At 41.6% G+C, this 27,300-nt stretch overlaps 1 protein-coding gene across 2 annotated transcripts in view; it reads right to left on the minus strand.

Moving 5' to 3' along the window:
- Window positions 1-699: 699 nt before the first annotated feature.
- Window positions 700-27,300, minus strand: part of CPNE3 (copine 3) — a 38,433-nt gene continuing 11,832 nt past the window's right edge. Inside the window, exons 1-16 of one of the 2 annotated variants that reach the window (XM_072151585.1) lie at window positions 24,029-24,082; window positions 23,033-23,172; window positions 20,035-20,214; window positions 19,340-19,414; window positions 18,301-18,372; window positions 16,483-16,566; window positions 15,521-15,610; window positions 12,806-12,904; window positions 12,480-12,566; window positions 10,708-10,767; window positions 9,224-9,357; window positions 6,957-7,011; window positions 5,602-5,653; window positions 4,697-4,830; window positions 3,739-3,975; window positions 700-2,241 (exon numbers count right to left, since the gene is read on the minus strand). In XM_072151585.1, the coding sequence (XP_072007686.1) occupies window positions 2,131-2,241; window positions 3,739-3,975; window positions 4,697-4,830; window positions 5,602-5,653; window positions 6,957-7,011; window positions 9,224-9,357; window positions 10,708-10,767; window positions 12,480-12,566; window positions 12,806-12,904; window positions 15,521-15,610; window positions 16,483-16,566; window positions 18,301-18,372; window positions 19,340-19,414; window positions 20,035-20,214; window positions 23,033-23,172; window positions 24,029-24,041 (1,623 nt within the window). In that variant the 5' untranslated portion in view covers window positions 24,042-24,082 and the 3' untranslated portion in view covers window positions 700-2,130. Of the gene's footprint in view, window positions 2,242-3,738; window positions 3,976-4,696; window positions 4,831-5,601; window positions 5,654-6,956; window positions 7,012-9,223; window positions 9,358-10,707; window positions 10,768-12,479; window positions 12,567-12,805; window positions 12,905-15,520; window positions 15,611-16,482; window positions 16,567-18,300; window positions 18,373-19,339; window positions 19,415-20,034; window positions 20,215-23,032; window positions 23,173-24,028; window positions 24,083-27,300 lie in introns of those variants that run through there. The other variant, XM_072151586.1, reaches the window with a different exon arrangement.

A 27,300-nucleotide genomic window follows, 5' to 3' on the forward strand; every position in this document is an offset into this window, starting at 1 on the left:
ACAGCTCATTATATCCCTGGCCATGTGATGTCACACAGGTGCACAGCTCATTATATCCCTGCTCATGTGATGTCACACAGGTGCCAATCACATTGACTTAAGAACAAAAAAAAAAGCCAATGTAACAAGCTTATATCATAAAATAATTAATACTGAACATACAAAAACTGATTGCAGGCCGATCATATCACAACAAACAAGAACATCACAAGGGAACACGAATATGTAGACTGATGGTACAGGGCGATACGTGGGAATTGTCATTACTATGTAATAGTCATATATGGGGGTATGGGGAGAGTTCATACAACAAGATTCAGCAACACGGGGTAAATATTGTGCCAATACAAGAAACAGCTATAACCCCGGCTCATATACAGCATACAATGCGTGTGCTTGTCTAGTTATCACCGTCCTCCATACTACATAGAAAGATGAGAATGACACCTGCCTGTGATTCCCCTGTGATGGGCGGCAGGTGGACTATGATAATGGGTATTATATTTCTATTGTGAAGACTATAATGTGTCATTATCATCTTTCTATGTAGTATGGAGTACAAGCATTGTATGCTGTATATGAGCCGGGGTTATAGCTGTTTCTTGTATTGGCACAATATTTACCCCGTGTTACTGAATCTTGTTGTATGAACTCTCCCCATACCCCCATATATGACTATTACATAGTAACGACAATTCCCACATATCGCCCTGTACCATCAGTCTACATATACATGTTCCCTTGTGAATAAAGACATTATTTTATGATATATGCTTGTTACATTGGCTTTTTTTGTTCTTGCACAGGGATTTAAAGAGGACCTGTCACCCAAATTTTCGGCACTAGGAGCTGCTTACTAAAGTAAGCAGCTCCTAGTGCTTGAACAAACTCCGGTAACGCTATCAAACACTGTGGCGGGGTACAATGTAATCATCGGACTGCTCGCAAAGCTGTCCGACGTATTCATACTATCACTATCACTCTAACACTGCGGCGTTTGATCAAGCACTAGGAGATGCTTACTTTAGGAAGCAGCTCCTAGTGGTGAAAATTTGGGTGACAGGTCCTCTATAAGAAGTGTCTGCCCTGCGATTGTGGCGCACGTGACCCTTTTGTGCTGCGCCGGCCCCCATGCGGCACACATTAGGGGGTGCTGTCGGTCGGACTGAGCGCCATGTTTGTTGCAAATTGTGTCACATGTCGTATGTTAAAGGTGCCCAACAAAAAAGATGGCGAACTCTGTCGGACCAGTGCAGGAAAGCGAAAGATTCATCATTTCTGGTGCACGATCTTAGTGAATCGCCACATGCAGCATTATACACGGAAATAGAACTTTTAGTGCATTTTTCGACTTTCTTAAATAAATGTGCCCCATTGTGTTGAATTTACCGGAAGGACCCAGAGCAACTCCTGAACTTGGGACAGAACCTCGGGCACTGGTAATATAAGGCACTTTACAGCGAACTAATTTAAACTTCAGTACATGTAAAGAATCTGGTCCCCTTATAGGTTACATACATTGGAGGTGTTTAGACCTGACATTTCATTAACAACCCTAAAACTAGGAGCCCTAGAATCCCCCTTCGAGGCATATTGGCCATTGTATATGGACAATTACTCCAATTCTACTTAGTATTAGTACTTTGTACTACATTTTTATATTTTAGGTCTCAGTCTTGCCGCAATGCGTTTTCGGAGCACAGCTCTCACCTTTACCTCAGTAACACATCATGTCCTGCTAATGATAATGATGGCGTGTAACTTGTGCCATTCTTCAGACAGTAAGAGACAGATCAAATTCATCCCAGAATTAAGGAGAGTCTCTTGGGTTTCCTGTTTTCTGCCGGACTGTCTGTATCAATATATGTTGAGATGATAAACCAAGGGAGATGAATAAAGATCTATCCAATTACAGCATCTCCCAGACGTATCTCTGCGTCTTTCATATTATAGTCCTGTCACCGAGGATGACCCGGCAGCTCCGGAAGGCACATAAGGGGAAAAAAAGTCTGCGATATTGTGACAGTCAGCAGGTTTGGCAGATAAGTAAAAGTTATAACGGTAACTTTCCGGCGTGTAAGCGCATGTACAGGGAGGTATGAACCGCTGGGGGAGGGCACGGAGGGATCTTCATTTTGCCGCAGGGTCATTTGGTGGTTTTAGTTTGTATGTGGTAAAATAGGAAACAACTTGTTGTGGGACCTCGGCCAAGACGCTCTGTGCCAGGGCTTCCTTGGGGGCCTGAGAAAGAAGACGTATGTCATTATCAAACATTACATGAAGACTCAGCACATAGCAATGCATCAGGCGGATTTAGACTGGGCCCTAGGCTGTATAAAAATTGTGCTCCCACTCCACAAGCCAAATATTGGCATATTATTTTGGGTGGTATGTGATTTGGGTTACTCTCTGTACTCCACGACTCAGCAGGATATTTTCTGCACTACCTGTGCACAGATTTCCATTTTCCCATGCTGAGCCTACTGCTAGTGGTCACCCCACTGCAGTTCACATACGTACACACCCGGCCACCCTGCAATCATACATTTCTACCAGTCTGTTTGTGGGATCCTTCTGGGTGGGGGGCTCAGGTCTGGAGGACCTGACAATATCAGGTGTCAGGCTCCAGGTGATTTTTCCACACATGGATGCACTGTCTTGCATCCTTTTTAAATGTTTTTACTTTTGCTCTTTGGATGTTTGTTGTTCTATGTTTTTGTTGGTAATTTAAATAAAATTGTGTTTTTTGGCTACTTAACACATGCTTTTTCTTCTTTATCCCATGGGACACGGGACACTGCTGAGGAATAAACCACTCCTCACTGGCCACTCCCATGGGACACAGGACAATGCTCTGCAGAGAGAAAGGTGAACTTGCATCTAACTTTTCTTTTAGCCAGTTTGATTATAAAAACTCTTTGGCAATGTGCACACTATTCTCTATGAGGACATGGGGAAGCCAGAAAAAGGGATCCTGATGACAGGTTCCCTTTAAAGATCCTGGAATGGCTCATTTATAGCGGCACACATTTAGGGATGGGCGGCCGTCTCTTTATTACATTTACAGGCAGTCCCCGGGTTACATGCAGGATCGGTTCTGTAGGTTTATTCTTAAGTTACATTTGTCTGCAAGTTGGTACTGTATAGTTTAGAATTGTAACCCCAGCCAAAAATATTTTGGTCTCTGTGACAATTTGATATTAAAACTTTTGGATTGTCATAAGCACCAGGAGTAACAATAAATCTTAATTACAGACACCTGTGATAACTGTTATAGCTCTATATTGTAGCCTAAAGCTAAAGTACAGTAAATTACCAACATCCAGAGCTCTGTTTGCAACTAGGGGTCGTCTGTAAGTCGGGTGTTATTAAGTAGGGGACTGTTTGTATAGGGTAGTTTCAAGCTTTTGTGGGAAATATTTTTCTTTATAATAATTTTATGATAACTACTCATTAGTGCCTTCAGGTTTAAAAGTTTAGTTACAGTGATTGAAACATTTTTGGCAATAATATGAAAGCTAAATACCCATGGACACTGAAGCAGAGCCATCCAGATGCAGAATTATGGAAATATTTCCTGTAAGATTGGGGATGTGTCTCCTGGCTAGTGGTGCAACCACATATAATTACTGCTTTAGTATAGGCACCACCACCCTGTTTCTCGTGATCAGACATTTATTCCCCGTCCTGTGTAAATCCTCTTTAATATTCCATTAATGTTGCTTTTAATATACAAACCTGAGCAAACTTCCTGAAAGGCACAAACTGTACAATGTCCCTTATGGCCATCTCCCCAGTAGGTGACCGTAGTCCTCCGTTATCCCCATCCAAGAACTCCATGGCACTAAAGTCTGCACCTCCGACACCAACTATTATTATGGACATTGGGAGTTTGGCCGCGTTGACGATGGCGTGCCGAGTCTGGTCAAGATCCGTAATCACCCCATCAGTTATAATCATCAGCACAAAGTATTGCTGTGGAATAATAAGGACAGGGTTATACGATACAACTTTATGGATCTCCTGGTTTGGGAAAATTGATTGAATATATGATTGAATATATATATATATATATATATTTATGAGGAATCATATAGTGCAGTTTGATCATTAGTACATTGTATTCATCGTGTGTTGTAGCTGAGAATTTGTTTCAATAATTGATTACATATTTGTCAGCATAAACAATACATAATTAAAGGGAGTTTTCAACACTTTAGCCTTGCGCATCTCCAGACAGCATTAATGAAGAGTAGTTTATTCATGCCATTAAGTATTTAGTAACAGCAGGACTGTGGAAAATAATTTATGTTTCAGAATTTTATCTTTAGGGTCCTCACACTGCTGTGTTCTGTTCACTTATCTCAAAGGCCCCTGATCTGAGTAAATACTGTAGCAGGCTTCTGGATACTTTAGTTGTCACGCAAAGCAGGAGGGACTATGAATGAGCTTTGTGCACAGAGCACAGCGGTGGACAGAGGACAACATTTCACTTGTGAAGTTGCAATCTTAGACATTTTAACAGTGCAGCAGCTACTAACAACATAGATAAGGTCTCCCTTTATAGACCAAGGCAAAGTAATGTAGGCAATTCTATATGGTCAATATACACAATAGTGCATTTGCATTATACAATTTGCACATATACATAGAATTCAGGCTTTGGATAAGCGACTATTCCTAGCATCACACTTACAGAAGCCGTCTGTTGCTGTGTAGCAGCCGCAGCAAATCTGGCCACGTGGTTGATGATGGGAGAAAAGTTGGTGGGTCCGTACAGCTTGACTTGTGGGAGACATTTGCGATATGCATCTACAATTCCCTCAATACCTGTCAGCATTACAAGAGATAATATATTAGTATGAGACATTGGCTACTAACACATGGGGAGCACTAGGAGGATTTAGTATTATGTGAAATTGCATTGGAATAAGTATGAAGACTATAAACACGTCTGCAGCAGCTGCTAGAAACTTGTTACAGCAACTCCCTCTGCATCAATGTTGGGCTTTCAAGAAGCCTAGCGACATGATATGGGATAAAAGCCAAACCAGTAAGTGCATTCCATAAGGAACACACTCCCAACTGTAGACGGCGCTGTAGTGATATTGTTGCGCCTTGGCAGGACACTATGAGGAATCGGTTTGGCCTAGTAAGAGGCCATGGATGTGGGTCAGGAATGAATCTATTCGGGGACATTTATCCGGCATGTACACCAGTTTCTTTGGTGTTCAAGCCCTGAAATCATATTGGGTGTGTATATGCTATATGTCTGTATATGTGATGTGTATATGCTGTATGTCTGTATATGTGATGTGTATATGCTGTATGTCTGTATATGTGATGTGTATATGCTGTATGTCTGTGTAGATGATGCATGTGTGTATATGCTGTATGTATGTATGTATACTGTGTGTGATTGTAACTCACATGTGTGAGTATACGAATATGTACATTTTTCAAGGGGTGAAAAGGGGCCCCATTCAGAAGTCTGCTATGTGGCCCAGTCTCTTCTACACCCCTGGTCAAGCTGACAGCTTTCTTATGACACCCGGCATATCCTGGGTTATGAGAAACATCTATAATTGTGTAAACTCTTACCGGCACAAAATGGATTTGCTGGGTTAAAGTTTATTGGGAATTCATGCGAAACCTGAAATACAGAGAAATACAATAAGAATTATAAGAAAATATAGAAAACAGTACATATCTGAGACACAGCTGAGAGTGTCAGGACAGCTCGTGTGGAAAGAAAATCATGACCGCTGCTACTAGAAAGCTGTATGCAATATGTGTGTGTGTACTTAAATGAAATCTACGACCAGTATCAAGGATTGTAAACCAAGCACACTTACATGCTGGTCTGTGGAGGGATCAGTCTTCTTATGCACTTTTTTTAATGAAAAAAGGCTTTAAAAAACGATGCAAATGAGCTTAAGGGGCTCCAGGCTCAATAGCTATGGAGCCCAAAGCCCCTGAGGCTCATTTACATAAATGTTAAAGTCTTTTCCCATAAAAGCCAGAGGGGACACATAGCAGCATGTAAGTGTGCTTGGTTTACAATCCTTCATCTTGATGGTAGATTTCCTTTAAAGGAAACCTACCACTTCTGATGGTAGGTATTAGATGTAAACACCGGGCACCAGCTCAGGGTGAGCTGGTGCCAGAGCTTACCTTAGCGAGTGTTTTAAACCGCTATATCGCGGTTTAAACACATTTTGATTTACAGCCCCGAGGTAGCTTCGGCGCTGCGCGCAGCCGTGCGCGCATGCGCCTCCATAGGAAGTGGCGGAGGCGTCACGCGCGCAGGGCCGAAGCTACCTCGGGGCTGTAAATCAAAATGTGTTTAAACCGCGATATAGCGGTTTAAAACACTCGCTAAGGTAAGCTCCGGCACCAGCTCACCCTGAGCTGGTGCCCGGTGTTTACATCTAATACCTACCATCAGAAGTGGTAGGTTTCCTTTAAATAGGTTTTCTGGGCTGAATCGGTAGACATATTGGTGGCATTGAGAAGTCCCAATTAAAAAAGAAGCAATACTATCAAAATCCCAGTGCCCCATTCCACCAATGCTGGTCCTGTTCCCTTTTGGGATAGAAGTGATGAGACTCCCCTGACTGGTGTTGACCAATCACTTTCCTGAGTAGGTGCACGGAAGCCTCGCCACTTCTCAGAATAGAACCAGATGTAGAGGAAACTCAGTGGAACAGAGGGACATTTCCGTCTAAATGTTACCCCTTCTTAATTGTGCAAGGGCATGTGACAATGGCATGTATAGGCAAAAATATAGAAAATCGATAAATTTGCACATAAAAAGGAAATCTTTGAAAAAGAAAACAAAAATTTAGTTTCATGTGGTTAACTGTTAACTTTTTGAGTCAATTTGTATCATCCCACAGTAGGATCCATTTTGACTGTAGTAATTGTACATCTAATGCACATCCTCTGGGTATTACCTGCCCCGTTGGTGGTATCTGAGCTCCAAAGCCGAAGGCTGGGAACATTTTATCACTAAAAATAGAAAGAAAAATGAAATAAAATATAAAAAATGGAAGAAACCTTCATAAATAATATACAATGTCTGGCTCCCAATCTGTTATAGGAGATCTCCTGCCAGGAATACTACAGTCCATAGCTAAATCTGATATTAGAAGTTCAATAGGACAAGCTTTTAAACAATTTTTTGCAAGTTTTAGATTGAGTAAAAAAAATAAAAAAATAAAGTGACAAATTCTTTATGGAGGACATGCGGCCTTTTCTATAAGATGGATATATTATATTTCCATTCAGGAGAAGGGCAGCATGAAATAATGATGGATGGATCCCCTCTTTACATAGAGCTGCTCTCTAAGCTGGGCTCACATTGTGACACCACATGATCAGTAGGCGTTGCTGTGCTTGTTGTAGTTGATGAAAGTCTACGTGGCTGCAGGAAGTTTCCAAAAATTGTACGAACACAAAATATTCATCCTGACATTTTTGTGATCAAGACGTGACAGATGAAAGCAATGTACAAGTCACAACAAAATCACAGGTACTTTAATTATCCACAATAACCTACAAAACTTTGGCTCCGGGACAACATGGTCCTAACAAACACTGTATCATGGAGAAGGAGGCTGGGTATGGGGAGAGGTGTCCTCCGGGCAGCTCCCCTGCAGCTAGTCTGATTGTAATTTATTCTCCTTGTGGTTGTGGATCTTCTGAAAAATGACCAATCATATACAATATGGAACGGCAGGCGGTCCCCTACTTAAGAACACCCGACTTACAGACGACCCTCAGTTACAAACGGACCTCTGGATGTTGGTTATTTCCTGTACTTTAGCCTTAGGCTACAATAAACAGCTATAACAGTTATCACAGGTGTCTGCAATGAAGATTTATTATTAATCCTGGTTCCAATTGTCACTGAGACCAAAAAACATTTGTCTGTAGTTACACCTATAAAATATATAGTTCCGACTTGCATACAAATTCAACTTAAGAACAAACCTTCAGAACCTATCTTGTACGTAACCCCGAGACTGCCTGTACATCCCTCAAGGGGATAGGAGCCTTGAAGGCTCCTAAAAGCTCAGGACACAAGAATTATCCCCAGAATACATAAGGACTGACTGCCCCCATTTCCAAATTTCCAATAGTAAATTGTAACACACAACATCCTCTTCACTGCAAGCTGGTTATTAGACTAGCAGAGATGGATGAGGGGACTCGAACGGCTCCGATCGTGGGCATCAACTGTTTAAATGGCACCGGCAAAGCAGTGGCTGGAAATTAATATCGTTGCAGCACATGTGCGTTAGTAATATATTGGCACAGTTCGCACCACCATGTTGGGGTGGATTATCGCTCCCCAATAACTTCATTCAGATCCTCCCTAAACACGGGGCTGGAACCTTAGTAAGAGGGAGCATGCGTCTCAGCGATTTAGGTGCTCCTTTTTTTTTGTTAATTTTTCACCTATTGTTTCCTTTTCTTTTGTTCACCTCAATCTCTTTTAACTTTATTTTTCTTCCAGATTTTTCTGTCTTTTTTGCAAATTTTTTTGGTGCATCACAAGTTTTGCACCTTTCCGAAATGTCCGCTGCACATTAGTTTATTGTCAGGAAGATGTATTTATCTTGTCCTAAATTATGCAAATGACATTTATCTTTTCAAATTGTCTAAAGTTTGCGACATTTTTTCACACAAAAAACTCCAGCCCAAAATATACTGAAGGAAAATGGAAAGAAGTGCCTTGAGATAGTTGGGCAATATTTTTGAGACATTTCATTAAAAAAGTTGGAAAAAAAAAACCTATCTTACTAGTATCTAATGTATGGTATTCGAAGTAGGTCACCCTATTGTTTTGGATTGTCTCCCCACCCCCACTTATTCTAGTTTTTGAGATGCAGTTACCCCCCTGTATGACCACAGCCGCCTATAGGTTGCATTTTAATGCTTATTTTGTATTTCATTTCTGTCCATGGGTACAAATATATAATGGGGTCCCATAAGACTGTGGCGTAAAAAAGTCCTTTGATTCTGGAGTCCCTGAGCCCCAGTATTGTTTGTCTATGATAGATACAATAAAACATTGTTATGTAACTTCTGGAAATAAACATCTTTGTCTTCCTAAGTAGCTTTTACTGTAAAGCGCTGCACATTATTTCTCCCCCACATCCTCATTTCCTTCCAAAAGAGAAATAAATAAACATGGGTAAAATATATTACGACTTACCTGTCGTAATCCTGGATAACCATGCCTACCGACCAGATGGCATGCAGGTACTCATTGACGCCATTGGGACTAATGTAATGCAGGGAATCTGGTGACCTTGGATCGCCATTCGATCCCGTGAAGTCAATTCCTACCTATTAGAACCATAATAATCACAAGTGAGAGGCAGGTTATGTCACCAATGCACAAAGGTCATCTTCAACTAAAAAGATTTACATAAAAACATACCATATATACTCAAGAAAAATGTGCTGAAAACCCAAACTCGGCTTATACTTGAGTTAAAAAATATATTAAAACTCACCTTTCTGGCTTCCCCCGCTGCTGGCTATATACTGGGGGATATGGGCTGGAAGGCTATATACTAGGGGGCAGGTGCTGGCTATATACTATGGGGCAGGGTCCGGCAGGCTATATACTGGGGAGGCTGTGACCAATGCATTTCCCACCCTCGGCTTATACTCGAGTCAATAGGTTTTCCCAGGTTTTTGTGGTAAAATTAGGGGCCTTGGCTTATACTTGGGTTGGCTTATACTCGAGTATATACAGTAATTTTTGCACACAAAGTTTATCACAATAAGGGGAAATGGCCCTCAGCCACTTGTCAACTATCAGAGACAGAAGATTTATTACTGTCGAGGAAAAATGCCTCCTGCTTTTTCAACTGAACAATATGTCCACTTGCATAAATGTGTGGATGTACATGCTCAGCGTTTCCCCTCTTTCCTACTGAATGTATAGTTTGCTTTACTTGATAGAGGAGATGCTGGGCTGAGCAAGTGCACTGAAGAGCTGCAGAGTCTGCATCTTCAGAAGAAGATAAAAGAAAGGCAAGACTGAGCGTGTGCGTCCACCCCAAATGAGGTGGACACAGAAGGCCTTTTCAAAAAAACATCATTTTGACATCATTTGGAATTTGTTACAAATAATTGTAAGTACAACATACTACGGGACTTCACTACATAAACCATTTTTTAAATATTTTAAGATGATTCTGTCTACATCTGTAATGTTTTGTTTAAATCATTAGAATATACATTTGGTTTTATATTACTGGTGGGATAAGAGGCTGATAAAACCCATTATCTGCATTATCTGGTCTGAGGTTAAAGATTCAACATGTCTGACCTTTCTTTAATGCTTAAGGCAAACATCACAGAACAGACTGCCAGGACCCGGTGACATTAGACTGTCGGTGGATGACAGCAAAATCTATGTAATGCCTGTGGGCAGCGCTATCATTTTATTTATATAGCATTGATAGAGGATCGTATGACATTTGTACATTTGCATCCCTTCCACTGTGTGTTATTTGTCATTTTAGAATTCAGGATGAGGAGATTTGCATATCAAGATGAAAAAATAATAGTGTTTTATTCTTTTTTATTTGACACTTTTGTTTTATGTAGCTTTGTAATTTCTTTTGTCTTTTCTTTTTGTATTTCTTTTGAATATCTTTTATGTTCACCATGTCACATACTTACAACAAAGTTCATCTGACATCCTCCCATAATGTAGTCCAGGAACGTGTATTCTATTGTAATCTGAAGAGAGACAAATCATATGTAAATGATGGAGCAATGAGTCTCCTAGGACAGACTTGGTCGAGTTACAGAGATCCCTAAAGGATTTTTGGCCCTAATGAGTCTCCATGGATTTAGGGATGGGGAAATATGGTTCAGTCATTTCACCAAAAGGTAATTCTGAAAAACAGTCAAATGTGGCTATTCCACCCTTTCAATTTTAATGGAGGGCTCTTGTTAAAGACGACCTTTCACCACCTCCACCCACCGATTCTTTGCATCATTTAAAAACGGGTTTCACATAAATTATATTTTTCTCTATCCCCAAGCTATCAGTGCCATTAGTTTTAGCACCAGAAATGCTAATATGGTTCTTCACTGTGATAAGGATACCCTATAAATTATAGTAATAGTAAGATATTCTTAGTCAGCATTTGGTAACAGACCTTCAAACTTACAAAGGAATCAAAGGTGTCTTTGCATAAAGTGTATTATGAAACAGCGCAAACACTAGGTTACAATCTTAACCTTGAAGGACATCTACCACCAGGATAAAGAATTGTAAACCAAGCACACTGGCATACTGGTGGGTGCCCCCTCTGGCAGGTTCTGCGTTTCTTTTCGCTTCTTCGGACCTTGTTTTATGCAAATGAGTCTCAGGGGCTCCAGACTCTATCGATGTCGATGGAGCTTGGAGCCCCGTAGGCTCATCAGCATAGTTTTTAAAACCTCCTTTTCTTAAAAACAAAGGCATATGAAGATACAAGATGAGCAGCTTCTGCCAGAGCGGGCACACACGAGTATGTCAGTGTTCTTGGTTTACAATCCTTCATCCTGGTGGTAGATTTCCTTTAAATCCTTTAGTATCTAGCAACCCACATGTGTCAACATAAAGGGTGGGGGGGTTAAGAATGACTAAATATTCCTGTTGCAATGTGCAACAACACACTGAGAAGTAAACGAACGGCTTTCAGGGAAGATTAGTTGAGTACATACCATTGTTAAGACTACGTGTGGTATCCGCCTATTCTAATGTGTATAAAAGACAACTACCTGTTGATTGCATGTCGCTTGTGAGCTCCAAGAACTATTTTATAATTCGCCTTCCATCCAATTTACTCCCTGCACTGGTCGACTTGAGACAAGACCCAACAACTGTCAGGTGGGTGGTCTACTCTAACAGAAGACCACCCACCTGACTATAAATAGTCTTCTTAGCATATTGAGCCGCAAAACTGAAAGTACTGGACTGTTGGATAACGAAATAAGTTAAACTCGGGCGTGGCCGTCAGAAAACCCGACGGATTCGGACAAACCGCGGAATTTAAAAAAGGAAATGTGTCGCAAGATCAGCACCAGGAAGAAGCAGGTGAACTCCGGCGGACCTCAGCGCAGAAGCGACACATGCAGGAAATCAGACGCAGGATCGCGACAGGACTGGGTAATTAAATCTGCCCCTATGTGTTTCCTGAAATATACTACATATACTGGTTAGACGGAGGCAAAATGGATTCCTCTGTCTACCACTATATATCTATATATACGTTCAGCGTATACGCCAGGGGCTGAAAGTATCCATAAAACTTGATGTGAAAGTGGACTAAGGCTGTGTTCATACATATGAGTTGTGTCCAGTTAATAGTCTCTGTGGAAAGCTGTGGATAGGTGATAAGCAGAATGTGCTAATAACACTGATCTAATCTTTCCAAATACTCAAATCTTAACCCACCAACCTGGCAATGTTTCACGCTGACTACTCCCGAATTTCTGTAACTTTTCTTCTTCTGCTTTTTCTTTTCATTTATGCAGTCATATTCTACCTGATGGAAATAAGAGAAATAACTCATGTTATCTGTGTTCTACATTCAGCGGATTATAGATACATAACACTGTATACGAGTACATGACACTGGGAGATAGAAAAAGAAATTGGACGTGTGGCAAAATTTTCCTTCCTCCCTCGGGTGCGGTTTGATGTAGATTAATCTGCGGAGTTTATCACATTGCCACAGTAATACCTTGTACCACTCAGTGCACAGGGAATGGAGTGGTTACTTACTGGCATTGAGCGATTTGCTTCCTTGAGCTTTGACATAGTGGTCTGAAAGATTCCGATCATGTCATGGGAGCCGTCATTGTCGTAGTCATAACACTCAACCTAAAAGAGAGGACAAGGAGATCAAAACCTAAAAAAAACTCCTTACTAATAGAGAACAATTTACAGGACAATTTGTTTTTAGAAAATTATACAATAAAAGCTAGTGCAGAAAAAAAGGAACTCTTTGATAAATCGTAGAAATATTGAGTCTTAAGGTTGGACCAGCACATACTATATATACTCGAGTATAAGCCTAGTTTTTCAGCACAAAAAAATGTGCTGAAATCCCAAACTCGGCTTATACTCTAGTAAAAAAAAAATATATCAAAACTCACCTTTCCGGGTTCCCCCACTGCTGGCTATATACTGGGGCAGGGGGCTGGATATATACTGGGGGACTTGGGCTGGCAGGCTATATAATGGGGAGGCTGTGACCAATGTATTCCCCATCCTCGGCTTATACTCGAGTCAATACGTTTTCCCAGGTTTTTGTGGTAAAATTAGGGGCCTCACCTTATACTTGGGTCGGCTTATACTTGAGTATATACGGTAGTTATGTTGCATCGCTTTCAAACCTTCCATCAGGGATCTACAGGTAGGTTTCTATTATTGGCCTCACCACCATACTGTATTGGGTTTATCTAAGTGTTTAGTAGAATCTAAGAGAAAAATGTATCTTTCATTTATGCAAATCATTGGCCGCAGCTAATTGACCATGAAGTAGCCGCACCGTGGAGCAAGAGCAGTGGCTGCTCCAAACCACTGTAGCCACGGACGATCCTGACAATCGGAAGTGTGGCCAAACGTAATTATTTAGGAATTCTACAAAAAAATTAAGGATACAGATAGGATATAACATCTACTATATTGCTACACTGCCCAACACAGGAAACCAGATTTTAGGTTTTATCAATCTGAACAATAAAATGTAGGTAAAGAAGAATTTAGAGCCAAAAATTCATCTGCAAGTTTCTTATTTCTTATCAGTAACTTCAAGTCTCTAAAAGTCAACTAAGATTCCATGAAAGGGGTTTTCCCACAAAGCAAAGTTAACTTTCTAATCAGTGCCGAGACCCCCGCAGATCGCGAAAACGAGGGGTCTGTAGGACCCCCTTTGCCGCTCCTCAGACTAATGGAGCAGACGGCCGCGCATGACCGTTCTGCTCCATTTATCTCTATGGAGCTGACGGAGATCAGTGAGCGCAGCGCTCAGCAATTTCTGCCAGCTCCATAGAGATTTATGGAGCAGAACGGTCATGCGCATCCGTCTGCTCCATTACTCTTATGGATCGATGAAGGGTTGCTCGGATCCCTCGTTCTCACAATCTGCGGGGGTCTCAGCACTGAGACCCCCACTGATCAGCAAGTTAGGCCTAACTTTGCTTCGTGGGTTAAAGGTGAGATGACTTGACCTCTATCCACCTACATCTATTCCACGCACATCTGCCCTATTTACAGTATACAGAGAAAAGAGTTTATGAAACAAAAGTAAAAATGAATGCCCAAAGGACGACATCAACAAGGTCACATATAAAAAAGATTTTCAGATAGAATTCAGTGAATGAAATGACCTGATTGTATCCAGAGGCTAAAAACTTCTATTTGTTTCCTCAGTGAGTATTAGTGACAACTTCCATACAGATGTTTTACCTGCCCAACTAGAACTGCAAAAAATTAGTATTGAAAATTCAGTCAGTAAAACCTAAAGGTGTGGTCAAATAGGACATTCCCCAAAAATAAGACCTAGTATAGTGTCCTATCTGCAGGCAGCATGTTATAGAGAAGGAGGAGCCGAGCAGATTACATATAGTTTTCTATCTGCAGGCAGCATGTTATAAAGCAGGAGGAGCTGATCAGTTTGTACATAGTGTCCTATCTGCAGGCAGCATGTTATAGAGCAGGAGGAGCTGATCAGTTTGTACGTAGTGTCCTATCTGCAGGTAACATGTTATAGAGCAGGGGAGCTGAGTAGGTTATACATAGTGTCCTATTGGCAGGCAGCAGGTTATAGAACAGGACGAGCTGATCAGATTGTACATAGTGTCCTATCTGCTGGCAGCATGTTATAGAGCAGGAGGAGCTGAACAGATTACATATAGGGGCAGATTTACTTACCCGGCCCATTCGCGATCCAGCGGCGCGTTCTCTGAACAGGATTCGGGTCCGGACGGGATTTATGAAGGTAGTTCCTCCGCCGTCCACCTGGTGGCGCTGCTGCGCTGAAAATCATCTGAACGCACCGGAATACACCGAGCTGGACCAGGTGAAGGTAAGCGCTTCCCAAGCAACACATTTTCGGTTTTTAAATGCGGCGGTTTTTCCGAATACGTCAGGTTTTCGTTCGGCCACGCCCCCGATTTCCGTCGCGTGCATGCCAACACCGATGCGCCACTATCCGATCGCGTGCGCCAAAATCCCAGGGCAATTCAGGCACAATCGGCGCAAATCGGAAATATTCGGGTAACACGTCGGGAAAACGCAAATCGGGCCCTTAGTAAATGACCCCCATAGTCTCCAATTTGAAAGATTGGAGCAAGAGATCCACAAGCCTCAATGTAAAACTATCTTTTTACACCAAATTTTTACTCAACTTTGTTTTAGGATAATGTTATATGCACTAAAACACAGTATGTGCCTGCTGACCTAACTATTCCATACGAACCGATAGCAACTTACCCGGATAGGCTTGTCCATGTCCCCATTACAGAGAGCCTGAAGTGGTATCTTAAAGGGTCTCCACACTGGATTCAGGTTGTTTTTGATGACCTACAAAAAAACAATAAAACATGCAAATATTATAATTATTAAAATATTAGAAACTGACACCATTACAGGACTTAGTATTAGGGTTTGTCCATTATCAGCATAGAATTGATATTGTATGTGTAATGAAAAGCTATACAATTTTGTAAGTTTACTTCATGTGGTCATGTGATGTCACACAGGTGCACGGCTCGTTATATCCCTGTGAGGTCACACAGGTGCACGGCTCGTTATATCCCTGTGAGGTCACACAGGTGCACGGCTCGTTATATCCCTGGTCATATAATGTCACACAGGCGTACGGCTCATTATATCCCTGGTCATGTGACATCACACAGGGACACGTCTCTTTATATTTATATCCCTGTCATGTGAGGTCACACAGGTGCATGGCTCGTTATATCCCTGGTCATATAATGTCACACAGGCGCACGGCTCATTATATCCCTGGTCATGTGACATCACACAGGCGCACGGCTCGTTTTATTCATATCCCTGGTCATGTTATGTCACACAGGCGCATGGCTCATTGGTAAGTAAACTGAGCTGTGTGTAAACGAGCCGTGCACCTGTGTGAGATCACATGACCGAAGATCAGTGTTTATACAAAATAAACAATGAAGCTTCCTATAGAATAAAAAAGGCAAAGAGAGATCTAGAAAACCGTGAGGAATTAATACAGTATATGGGAAATACATTTACATTACACCAATAATATCCATTGTTTGCTTAACGTGTACAACCCCTTTAATCAAATTTCTTAGTAAAACATTTTTTGGGATCTATACATAGTAAGGTTGGAAAATATCAGAAAACTTTGCATCAGGTACTCGATATGTCATACAATGGACATATCTATTACTTTCGCTCCTCACCTCTGTTCTGTGGACCATCTGCCATCTCCCATCATCAGTTTGCCGGTGAAATTCCAAGTAAGGGTCTGATTTTCCAAATAAATCCTGCAAAAAAAAAAAATCATGGGTAAGTAATAGCACTGTATGTGATAATCCTGCACTGTGCAGCGTCCTGCAATACCAATCATGACACAGTTTAGTCCAAGTACAGTGGATTTTACAAAGTAAAAACCAAGCGTATCCCAAATATACTGTAAATTATAAGGAAAAATGGAAGTAACAAACTATTACACTGGATTCAGTATAATGGCAATTTTTATGCTTTTGACTTAAATTGATAAGTAGCACTTTTTGTAGCGTTATTTTGGTTTAAACACCAAAATCGAACTTTTATTTTTGCTCTATGGCAAGGACTGAGAATGGAGATGTGCCAGTGCATTTAAGGAAAGGGGTCGTTAAGTACTTGAAGTGTCAGACAACCGCCCATCTACACATCAAGAAATGAACGGGAGTGTAATGCAATGTAACAGATGGGAGACATGGCTGCAGGCATAAGAGCGCTGCTGGTCAAGTTTGGGGTTAAGTGAAGTTGTGAGAAGGTGGTGGGGGGGGTAGGGTCATTGAGAGATGTGAGAGTAGTCAGTACTACCTGCTGGCAGTCAGTGAGCTGAAGTTATGGGAAGTCCGGCTCTTCTTAGAGAGCTGGCTCATTAGGCTCCACCCACTAAGAAGAGTCGTCTCTTCTGGCTCCTGAATATATAATAGGGAGCCCCAGGCCAGTCAGGTTCCCCACACCACTCACTTTTAACACAATTTTATCGGGTTAAAGGGGGCATGGTGAGCTGTTTAGGGCGGGGTTTAGTGAGCCAAGTCGTTCACGCGAATGTGCTGGCACAATCACGAACGCCACATCACTAGTGAGCTGGAGCAGATAGAATAGGGAGCAATTTTCCCGCCTGCCCTCCCTTTAGATAGTCCGAGGTTACTTTTACTTAGTTGTCACAGCAGCAGTTTGAGGAGAGGTTCTCGGGGGAAAAAAAGAGGATCAGGAGGGGGTAATTTGGGGCTGTGCAGTCACCTCTTTTCAGTGGAAAATGGATAAGCCCTGTGGGGAAGGCCCCCAAGAAGGATTTGCGTCTCAAATGGGTGCCTCCGGTTTGGCGCAACTACCGCTGCAGGGCAAATAGCGAGACTAGAATTTTGGTGTGATATCGGCAGGTCAACTGCCAGAATAGGAGTTTGCCTTAGAAATCTATTCAGGGAATTATTGTAATTACATTGTAACTGTATTTCATATCTATTGTTTTTACTGTTTTACATTTTTAATTGAAAAATGTGTTGATGAGAGTAACTATTTTTGTTAATAAATACGGCACGCTCTGGCCATTCTCTCATCCCCGCGGGGTCTTATTCTTTGGGTTAGGGGGTATAGCACAGCAGTAGGGTCTATGTACAGAAGTCACACCAGTTCCAGAACTCGGCAACTAGTAAAATGGATTTCCTGTAATCTTATGGGCAAGTGAGTGATATGCCTGGTCTTGCAAACCTGACATATCCTGAAGCCAATAAGCTTACATTTGGAAATTAAAACTACCATCAAAATCCAGCACGATAAACCCGAGACACTTATTCATAGAGCCAGGCACCGTGACTGTGGTAATCTTCTTATTTTTGATATCCATGGCCTCCTTCCTTCTAAAATCAACTTCTACAATTATGTGCCATAAGAGCTCTGGGGGGCATTACCGGAGCCCCTCTGTGATGTAGCTTCACAGGCTGTTACATGGTGCAGGAACACTCCCACTGTGTGAGATTACATCTTAGATCTTCATCCATTACCTTATTGTCCAGTTTTCTTGCTTCAGCTTCAAACTGCACCACTCTGTTGTCTTTAAGTTCTTCTGCAAATATCTAGAAACAGAATTATTGATATGTTTATAGGGCATAGCGAGTGAGGGAGATTGGTATAGAATGTAATGAGACCTCCATTTATTAATAAAACTGCAGTAACAATGTAAATGGCAGAACCAGAACTCAATCACTTCATCAGGTTCTGTGCAATGCTGTCGGATTATTCAGTGTAAAGCTGCTTCCCCTCATAACTGTACATCAGAAGACTCCATAATAAGAAAAGAAAAGAAAGCAATGAAAATAATAATGACAAAAGGAAAGATTTACTTGTTAATGAAAATCTACCATCAAAATCCAACAAGAAAAACCAAGGGCACCGACTCATCAATCCAGGTCCAGTGACTGTAATAATCTTTATTTATTATTTGTTTACTTTGCTATCCATGGCCTCCTTCCCTCATATCAATTTAGCATAAATTATGCTAATGAGTCTAAAAGGCTCAAGAGGGCATTACCAGAGCCCCTCTGTGCTTTAGCTTCACAGGCTGTTACACTGTGCAAGAGCACAGGGAGTAAGGGGAGGGTGAGGCGTGCTTCTGCACAATGTAACAGCCTGTGAATCTGCAGCTCAGGGAGGGCTCTTGTACACCCTAGTACACCCTCATTAGCATACTTTTAAAAGTTGATGTTAGAAGGAAGGAGGCCATGGATAACAAATATAAGAAGATTACCATAGTCACAGTCCCTGGATCTATGATCAAAATGTATATTTTCAGATATTCTTCTAAAAAGTCTCTTGGGCTGTAAAATTTAGTGTTTGCATCCCTGGTGGTCTAGAGATACAATGAGGTAGGTATACTTGGTGGGCTGCAGGTGGAATGGTTGATATTAAGGTCCCATGATATCAGTCCTTGCTCAGGTTTAGCTTTACCGTATACAAATAAAAATACATCTTAATATTTCTCAATAGTCAGAAATCATAATAAATAAAGGACCAGATCCAGGCCGAATATAACAATCACCATACCGTAATCGACCCCTTTCCGGCTGGCCTCCCATTCTTGAGCACAAGTGGTTTGGTCAATCTCTTACTGGAAACAATCTTAAAAAAAGGGAAATAAAATAATTTCATTTATATAATTTTTCCACAAACAATGACATATTAAACATTTATTTTCAAAAATAACAGAAGGCTTTCACTAAAATGATGCCACCGACTTATGTAGATACGTAAATAATTGTGATATTGTACATGCAGCTAAGATTTTTACTATGTTCTGTTATGCAATTTCAGTTTCTGATGCAAAAATAGCAACTTGAACCATAAAAAGCACACAAAAAAATACAAAATGAAAGGAATAAGTTGCACAATAAGGCTGTATTTACACCTACATCAAAAGATTCTACAGACATAGAAAAGTTCCACACACAGATCCTTATTGGCTGGCAAAATGATAGGTACCGTAATGGGTACTGCACAGACCCCAATATAGTCAATGGGGATCCTTCAGAATCCATTGGTTTTTATCATTCTTTTTGTGTTATATTCCTATAATGGGAGAGTAGAATGGAAAGCTACGACAGTGTAGACAAACAGAACCTAATGTGAACACAGTCATAGAAGAGCGTAACATAAGATTAGGCTGTGGGACACGCAGTTACTGTCCCTCTCACCCTCTCATAGCCACCATGATAACACCTGATGTGATAACTGCTACTCACTTGTCCTAATGTGCACTCAAACTCTCCCAGGAAGTCATCGTCACCCAGATCAGGAGTGGTATTGTCAATGTCATAGATCCCAAACTTCAGCTTCTGGACAATCTCAAAGTAGTAGTCAACCATAAACCTCTTGCAGAATTTAGGGTTTAGATTATTCTTGATTCTTTCTGTGCGATCAACCTGTGCAAAAAGGAAAGAAATTACTGTAGAGAAATCATTGTGTCATTTTTAATTTATTCTGTGACTTTAATATTTGAGTGAATTATTTCATTATTTCTTTGGGAAGCCATTAGAAATGTACAGAGAAATCTGATTTCCTGTTTTTTCACACACTCAGTGTATACACCAGGAAAGCTCCCAAACGTATCCATAGACTTATACTGGCAGGTGGGGACCTCCTTTGTACCTCAGTCTGCCCTGTATATATCACACAGGATTGAAAGATGCAGCAAGCAATGTCTTTCCATTCTTTTCCTTCCTCCTGAACGATATATACGCTCAATGGAGGCCATGGGAGCCTATGGGGATGGATGCTAAGTATTGTATCCATCCACGGCCTACACTGAGCATACACTCTGGCAGATCCCCAGTGATGTCACTGTCCATATAGGGGTGAAACTCTGAGCATGGCTTCTTTCAGGAGGGAGAGGAGGAACAAGACAATGAAAATTATTCATTATAATAAGGCGTGGTTCACTTCTCATACAGTGGGATACGTCCTAGCCCTCCATGTGTGCGAGGCATGCTTACAATCTAGGGCGAAAAACATGAAGTGAACCCAGCCTTAGGCTACATGCACACAATGTATGTGCGCCGTACCATAGTACAGCAGGCAAACATTGGCACCGGGAAGAGGAGGAGGGGATGAGCGCCGCTCCCCCCCCTCCCCTCTCCATAATAATATATGGTGCACGGCGCCATATTACGGCGAAACATGGAGCATGTCATATCTTTCCCCTTCTACGTAACAGTACGGTGCCACATGTGTGTGGCACTGTACCACTCGCATAGGGTGGCGTGCGCCCATTGCCGTGTATGGGGGGCATAAATACGCTGTATAAACATCCCCCATACGTTCGTGTGAATGTAGCCTTATTATAATGAATCATTTTCATCGCATATTTTCACCAAGATCCTTGATAGAAAATTTATGCTGTATGTACAATTATCCTGTAAAGAAATAATGTGTCCAGCACTAAAATGCTACATCACATAACCACATTCTCCTAATAAGCATATAACCCCGGCATCAAAGGAAAGTACCAAACACTAAATACACCAGAAATAACACCTATCCCCTGCGCACAAATAATAGGATAATAAAATAGAGAACAGAAAATTGATTCTATAAAACCATTCAAATAAATATCAATCAATGTCAAATGTTGCAAATTATTTCCCTGGAAGAGTACCTAGCTTTCACCAAATTTTTTAGAACTGAGTAATCCAGTGTATGTACAGGAGGTGTAACGCCGTCTCTGATCATTGTGTGGCTTGTGATATTCTTTTTCTAGCTGCTCTTCTCTCTGCAGTCTCTGTCTGTGAATTTGCATTTCACTTTCAGCTTGTAGATGGAGACCTGGGCACTCTGACTCCTCACCCCTGCATAGGGCGACCACGTAATCTAACAACAAATTGTCTGCAGGACTGCATCATCAAAACAGCTTTGAGCTCCCTTTAAGCACAGAGTGACTCCCTTAGGCCCCTTTCACACGGCCCAAATTGTGGTGGCGATCTGGCTGCATAATTTGCTCACTCCCCCTCGTTTCTTCACCTGCCCATGTGCCCGGGATCCATTCAAGGGGAGCATATGGTCATGTGAATGAGGCCCAAGTTTGCTTGCAATAACGTAGGGGGTCTTTGGCAGCATTTACCTCTTCTCTGTTGTCCCAGGGCTCTTCACTTTCAGTACCTAGTGGTCTTTTGACTTATCTTTACTTATACAATGGTTGGTGCCATGAGTACTGGGGGCCTCCTTATAAAAGAGAGTGGTATCCCTACATATCCCTCTCAGGTCTAATCCACCAAATCTATCTCTTGTTGGACAATGTCGCTCCGATCTGTGAGACTAATCTGTGAGCCATGGGGTAAAGCCACGAATATGCGGGACATATCGGGAACAAAACATTTTGGTGATGGGATGTTGATCCAGGGAGCTATTCTGACAGCCATATTGGGGTTAGGAAGAAATATTTCCATCAGCCTTGTAGGGTTTATTGTCTTCATCTAGAACAACACTATGACCCATATTTTTCAAAACTAGTCATCTGTCCCGGGTGAGGATCGTTTGTCACAGTCTCAACTGAGACAAATAAGTCTCGAGAAGTAGTAAATGAAACCAGACAATGGGGCAGATTTACTTACCCGGTCCATTCGCGATCCAGCGGCGCGTTCTCTGCGGTGGATTCACTAAGGTAGTTCCTCCGATGTCCACCAGGTGGCGCTGCTGCGCTGAAGTTCCACGAGGCCAGCCAAAATGCCCTGAAGTTCACCGGCCTATACCTGGTGAAGGTAAGCACGAGTCCCGCGGCGATTTCCGTCGCGTGCATGCCAGCGCCGATGCGCCACAATCCGATTGCGTGCGCCAAAATCCCGGGACAATACAGGGAAAATCGTCGCAAATCGTAAATATTCGGGTAACACGTCGGGAAAACGCGAATCGGGCCCTTAGTAAATGACCCCCAATGTTCTGACAGATTCCAACCCCCCCCCCCCCATGACTTGGACCTGATGGACCTGCATCTTATTCCAACCTTCTCTTCTATGAAACAACATCATGGTATGTGTATTACAGTCCATACAAAGAACAACTCACTTTTACCAACTTGAGGACCTGCACATAATCATGTTACCACAGGTCCTCCTCTACCAGCAGGTCCTGCACTCATAACACAACAGATACAACAGATAACATATGCAATTCAATAACACGTAAAAAAAAAACCCTTAGCTAAAATAAAAATAAATAAGGTCACTATAGAATATAATAATGTCGTACCTCAAACCACTGCGTTCCACTTGTGTTGATGAGGAGGACACATAACGGATCAGATTTGGATCCCACGTCTTTATCTAGGAGATTGTCACAAGAAACGCTTAATTCCACTTTGGTCACACATTGTGCTGCCATTTGTGATTCTGAAACAAAGAAAAGATGGCGATTTTATTTGCCTCTAAATGTGTTTTAAGGGTCTGGACAGTACATTTCTGTCTATATCGGACATATATAGATCTATATAAGACTAGTTGGATGTCATATTGGCTAAACTAGATAAACTGATCCGATATTGATCACTTATGACAGGTATAAAAAAAAACTTTAAGGCATCCGTTCAGTTTTTCAGATGCAGTTTATGAAGCCACAAGCAGCTGTGGATGATAATGGGTGATTACATATCATTGAGAAGCTGCATCAGTAAAACTGAACGTGTGAACACAGCCCATACAAGGTCCAACAGATCCTTGTGACGAATCATTTACCAGTATACATTGGAGGAATAGTAATAGTGCTCGGAGAGGAGATAGAATCTCTGAATTGAATCAACCATATGTTAATAGTTAACAAGTTATTACTAAACTCAAGGCCTCGGGGTCTGGCAAAATAAATGAAGGATTAAGTCACTTTTCTTCCACGGCTTTGCAGATTCTTGGATGTGTTTTTTTTACATGAAAGTGATTTAATGTGGACCTTTTCCAGAATTTATGCGCAAAAATAGAGGTTAAGAGGTTTGCATAAACGAGCTGCCCATAATACAAATCTGCATGAAGAACACACACAACAAACAGATTTGTATGTGGTTTTTCCAAAATTACCTTAATATTAAGAAAAGTCAGAAAAAAGTGAATTCGATCCAGCACTCGTATCAAAGAATTAAAAGCTTCATATTCTTTATTTTAATCCATGGTAATAAGAAACAAAAAAGAAAAAATTCAAGTACATGACATGTATAGAGCTGACATGCTCACTGTTAAAAAGTGCGTGCGGCAGACCTACGTGTTTCGGACATAACTTGGTATGTTGTCCTTAGTCGTGGTCAGAATATTTCTAGTTGCCCATGGCAACCAATCACAGCTCCCCTTAAAAATATTCATGAGCACTGGTAAAATGAAAGCTGAGCCGTGATTGGTTGCCATGGGCAACTAGAAATATTCTGACTTTCAGACAGCTTGATAAATCTGCCCCGTTCTGTTCATAATTAGTTAAAGAGGACCTGGCACCCATAAATTGGGGACTAGGAGCTGCTCCCATATGCGTGAGGGGGGCGGTCGGAGGCGCTGCTTCTTCCTTGAACCGCCCCGCTTGCTCCATAGCTCGGTGGTGACTGCCGGGCGTCATGCGACAGTCACCATCCCTAGACAAGCCCACAATCCCGCCCCCTCATGAATACACCGGACCGCTTTGAGAGCGACCTGGCGTTTCTATTGTACTCCACAGCTGTGTTAGACAGCATTATAGGAGGTTTCCGATAATAATCATTGTAACACCACTGCATTTGCTTTAGCACTAGGAGCTGCTTACTTTAGTAGTCTCAGCTCGTTTAATTTCCTCGTTTTTTTCTACACTTGCACTGATCTTATTTTGCTCTTCCACCCCATTAATTTTTGATATAGTTTCATTCTAGCTTCTTTTTCCCTTTTTATCTTTCTACCTATCCTCTTATAAACATCACAAATTGATATTTTAGATGTGTTCCATAGGGATTCCTCGTTTATTTCTTTATTATCATTTATCTCAAAGAATTCTTTTGTTTCTTTTAATATATTAAATAAATAACCGATTTCAAAAGATGTAATTGTAATCCCCACCTAGGTACACAGTCCTGTCGGGGCCCCTCTTTTAAACTTAACGTAATTGGAGCATGATCTGACCATGTAATACCTCCGATCTTGGACTCTGTACATTGGAGGAGAGTCTCACCGTCCACCGAGAAATAATCTATTCTAGAATACGTTCCATACCTTAGGGAAAAGTATGTGTAGTCTTGTTCGTTTACATGTTGATATCTCCAGATATCGTGCAATTCTCCTTCTAATCTACTACCTTGGGATGACGAGTCCAGAGATCCCCTTACTGGGGTGTAAAATCTCCACATACTACCACTTTACCTTGTTTAATTGTATTTATTTTTTTCAATACTGATCTTAGGAAATTACCCTGACCTGTATTTGGAGCATAGATAGAAGCAAACGTATATGAAATATCATTAATTCGGCATACCACAATCACATACCGGCCTTCTTTGTCCTTCATACATTCTCCCAGTTTAAATTTTACTGTAGTTTTGAAAGAGACACTGACGCCAGTTTTTTTTTAAAGTTTTCTGCATTTGCATGAAAACTTTTTTTTTTAATTTTTATGTGATGTGCGATATGTATCTTTCTTCAATAAATGTGCTTCCTTAAGGCATAAGAACACACATCTTTCTTTGACTACTTCATTCCACATAGCCCTCCTTTTAAATGGGCTAATCAGCCCTCTCACATTTAGTGAGAACACTTTGGGGCACATTTACTTAGGGTCCGGATTTACCGACTATTTCCGTTTTGCGCCGCATTTAACAGGGGGTTTTGGCCCACGCAATCGGATTTTCATGCGACACAAATCAGGGGGCGTGGCCGTCGGACAACCCGATTCGGACTACTGATTCGGACTATGCGCGGGATTTAAAATTCAAATTGTGTCGCAAGACAATGCACTCACTACCGGGAAGAAGAATGTGAACTCCGGCGGACCTGAGCGACACATCGGGGCACATTTACTTACCCGGTCCAGTCGCGATCCAGCGGCGCGTTCTCTGCTCTAGATTCGGGTCCGGCCGGGATTTATGAATGTAGTTCTTCCGCCGTCCACCAGGTGGCGCTGCTGCGCTGAAAGTCATCTCATCGCGCCGGAATGCACCACCTCGGACCAGGTGAAGGTAAGCGCTCCCCAAGCGACACTTTTTCGGTTTTTAAAGGTGGCGGTTTTTCCGAATACGTCGGGTTTTCGTTCGGCCACGCCCCCCGATTTCCGTCGCGCGCATGCCGGCGCCGATCCGATCGCGTGCGCCACAATCCCGGGGCAATTCAGGTACAATCGCCGCAAATCGGAAATATTCGGGTAACACGTCGGGAAAACGCGAATCGGGCCCTTAGTAAATGACCCCCATCTTGTTGAATCGTGGCAGACGTCATCCTCGTCGGACAACGCACCTCCGGGATCGCGCAGGGACCGGGTAAGTAAATGTGCCCCATTGTGTCATGTTACATACATTTTACTGAACTTGCTTTATTCCTTCCTTTGTAGCCAGTATCACTAACATGGTTTACAATTTGACAGTGCATATACATAAAATTACACTCAATCATAAAAACGTACACTATCATACTCATTTTCTCATATATTACGTAGGTTACTGATTTTCCCCGACTCCGGCTGATCGTCTGTTATTGCCTTTTGTATATTAACCAATTTCCCTTTTTTATGCCCTGCTGTAACAATTTTCTTAATCTTCTCTTCCTTATTGTCTTCTTATGACACTTTATCCTTTTTCACTTTCCATTGACACTGCAACTTTCCTGCTTCTTTCGGCGAGTTCCAATTAAATATTTGCCCTTTGAACCGAAACCCCATTTATATCTTATCTGATTTTCTCAGTTACATCTCTCTGCTCCCTACGCAGCTTCATTAGGTTTGATGATAAATCATTAAATATTTCGATTTTGTGATAGGGTTCTGGTAGCTTCAATATTTTCCTTCGAGATTGTACAAACGTATCTTTGGTTTTAAAGGATTGAAACCTGACAATCGTGTCTCTGGATATCTCTGGTTTAATTTTTGGGGGGTTTGGGCAACCTATGAATTCTGTCTATCATTCTATCTAGCGAATCTTTATCACTTACTGTAATATCCATCATTTCATGTAGATAATTTTCTAAATCTTTGTTGCCTATTATCTCTGGGATACCTCTTAGTGTTTTGTGTGGATCCGTTCTTTCTACTTTCCCAAATTATAAGGTGCCTACAGTCCAGAATCTAGAAAGCCTCCGAGCTATGGAGAATGTCCTCAGAAATCCTCACTGAAGTACTGATGCCAGTAGATGGAGGAGTCTGCACCGCGCCCTACGGGATTGCTGGCTCATTACCGTGTCTGGCGGTGTTGTGTTTTTCATGTCAGTACGTAAAAGTGTAAATCATTCCAGCGCCATCTTCACTTATTACACTTCTCTGTAATTATCACCATCTGAAGAGCAATCTTCATTTGGCAAGAGAAACAGGTAGTCAGG

Source organism: Engystomops pustulosus, chromosome 5, assembly GCF_040894005.1.
Source record: "Engystomops pustulosus chromosome 5, aEngPut4.maternal, whole genome shotgun sequence".
In the NCBI taxonomy this organism is placed as follows: domain Eukaryota; kingdom Metazoa; phylum Chordata; class Amphibia; order Anura; family Leptodactylidae; genus Engystomops; species Engystomops pustulosus.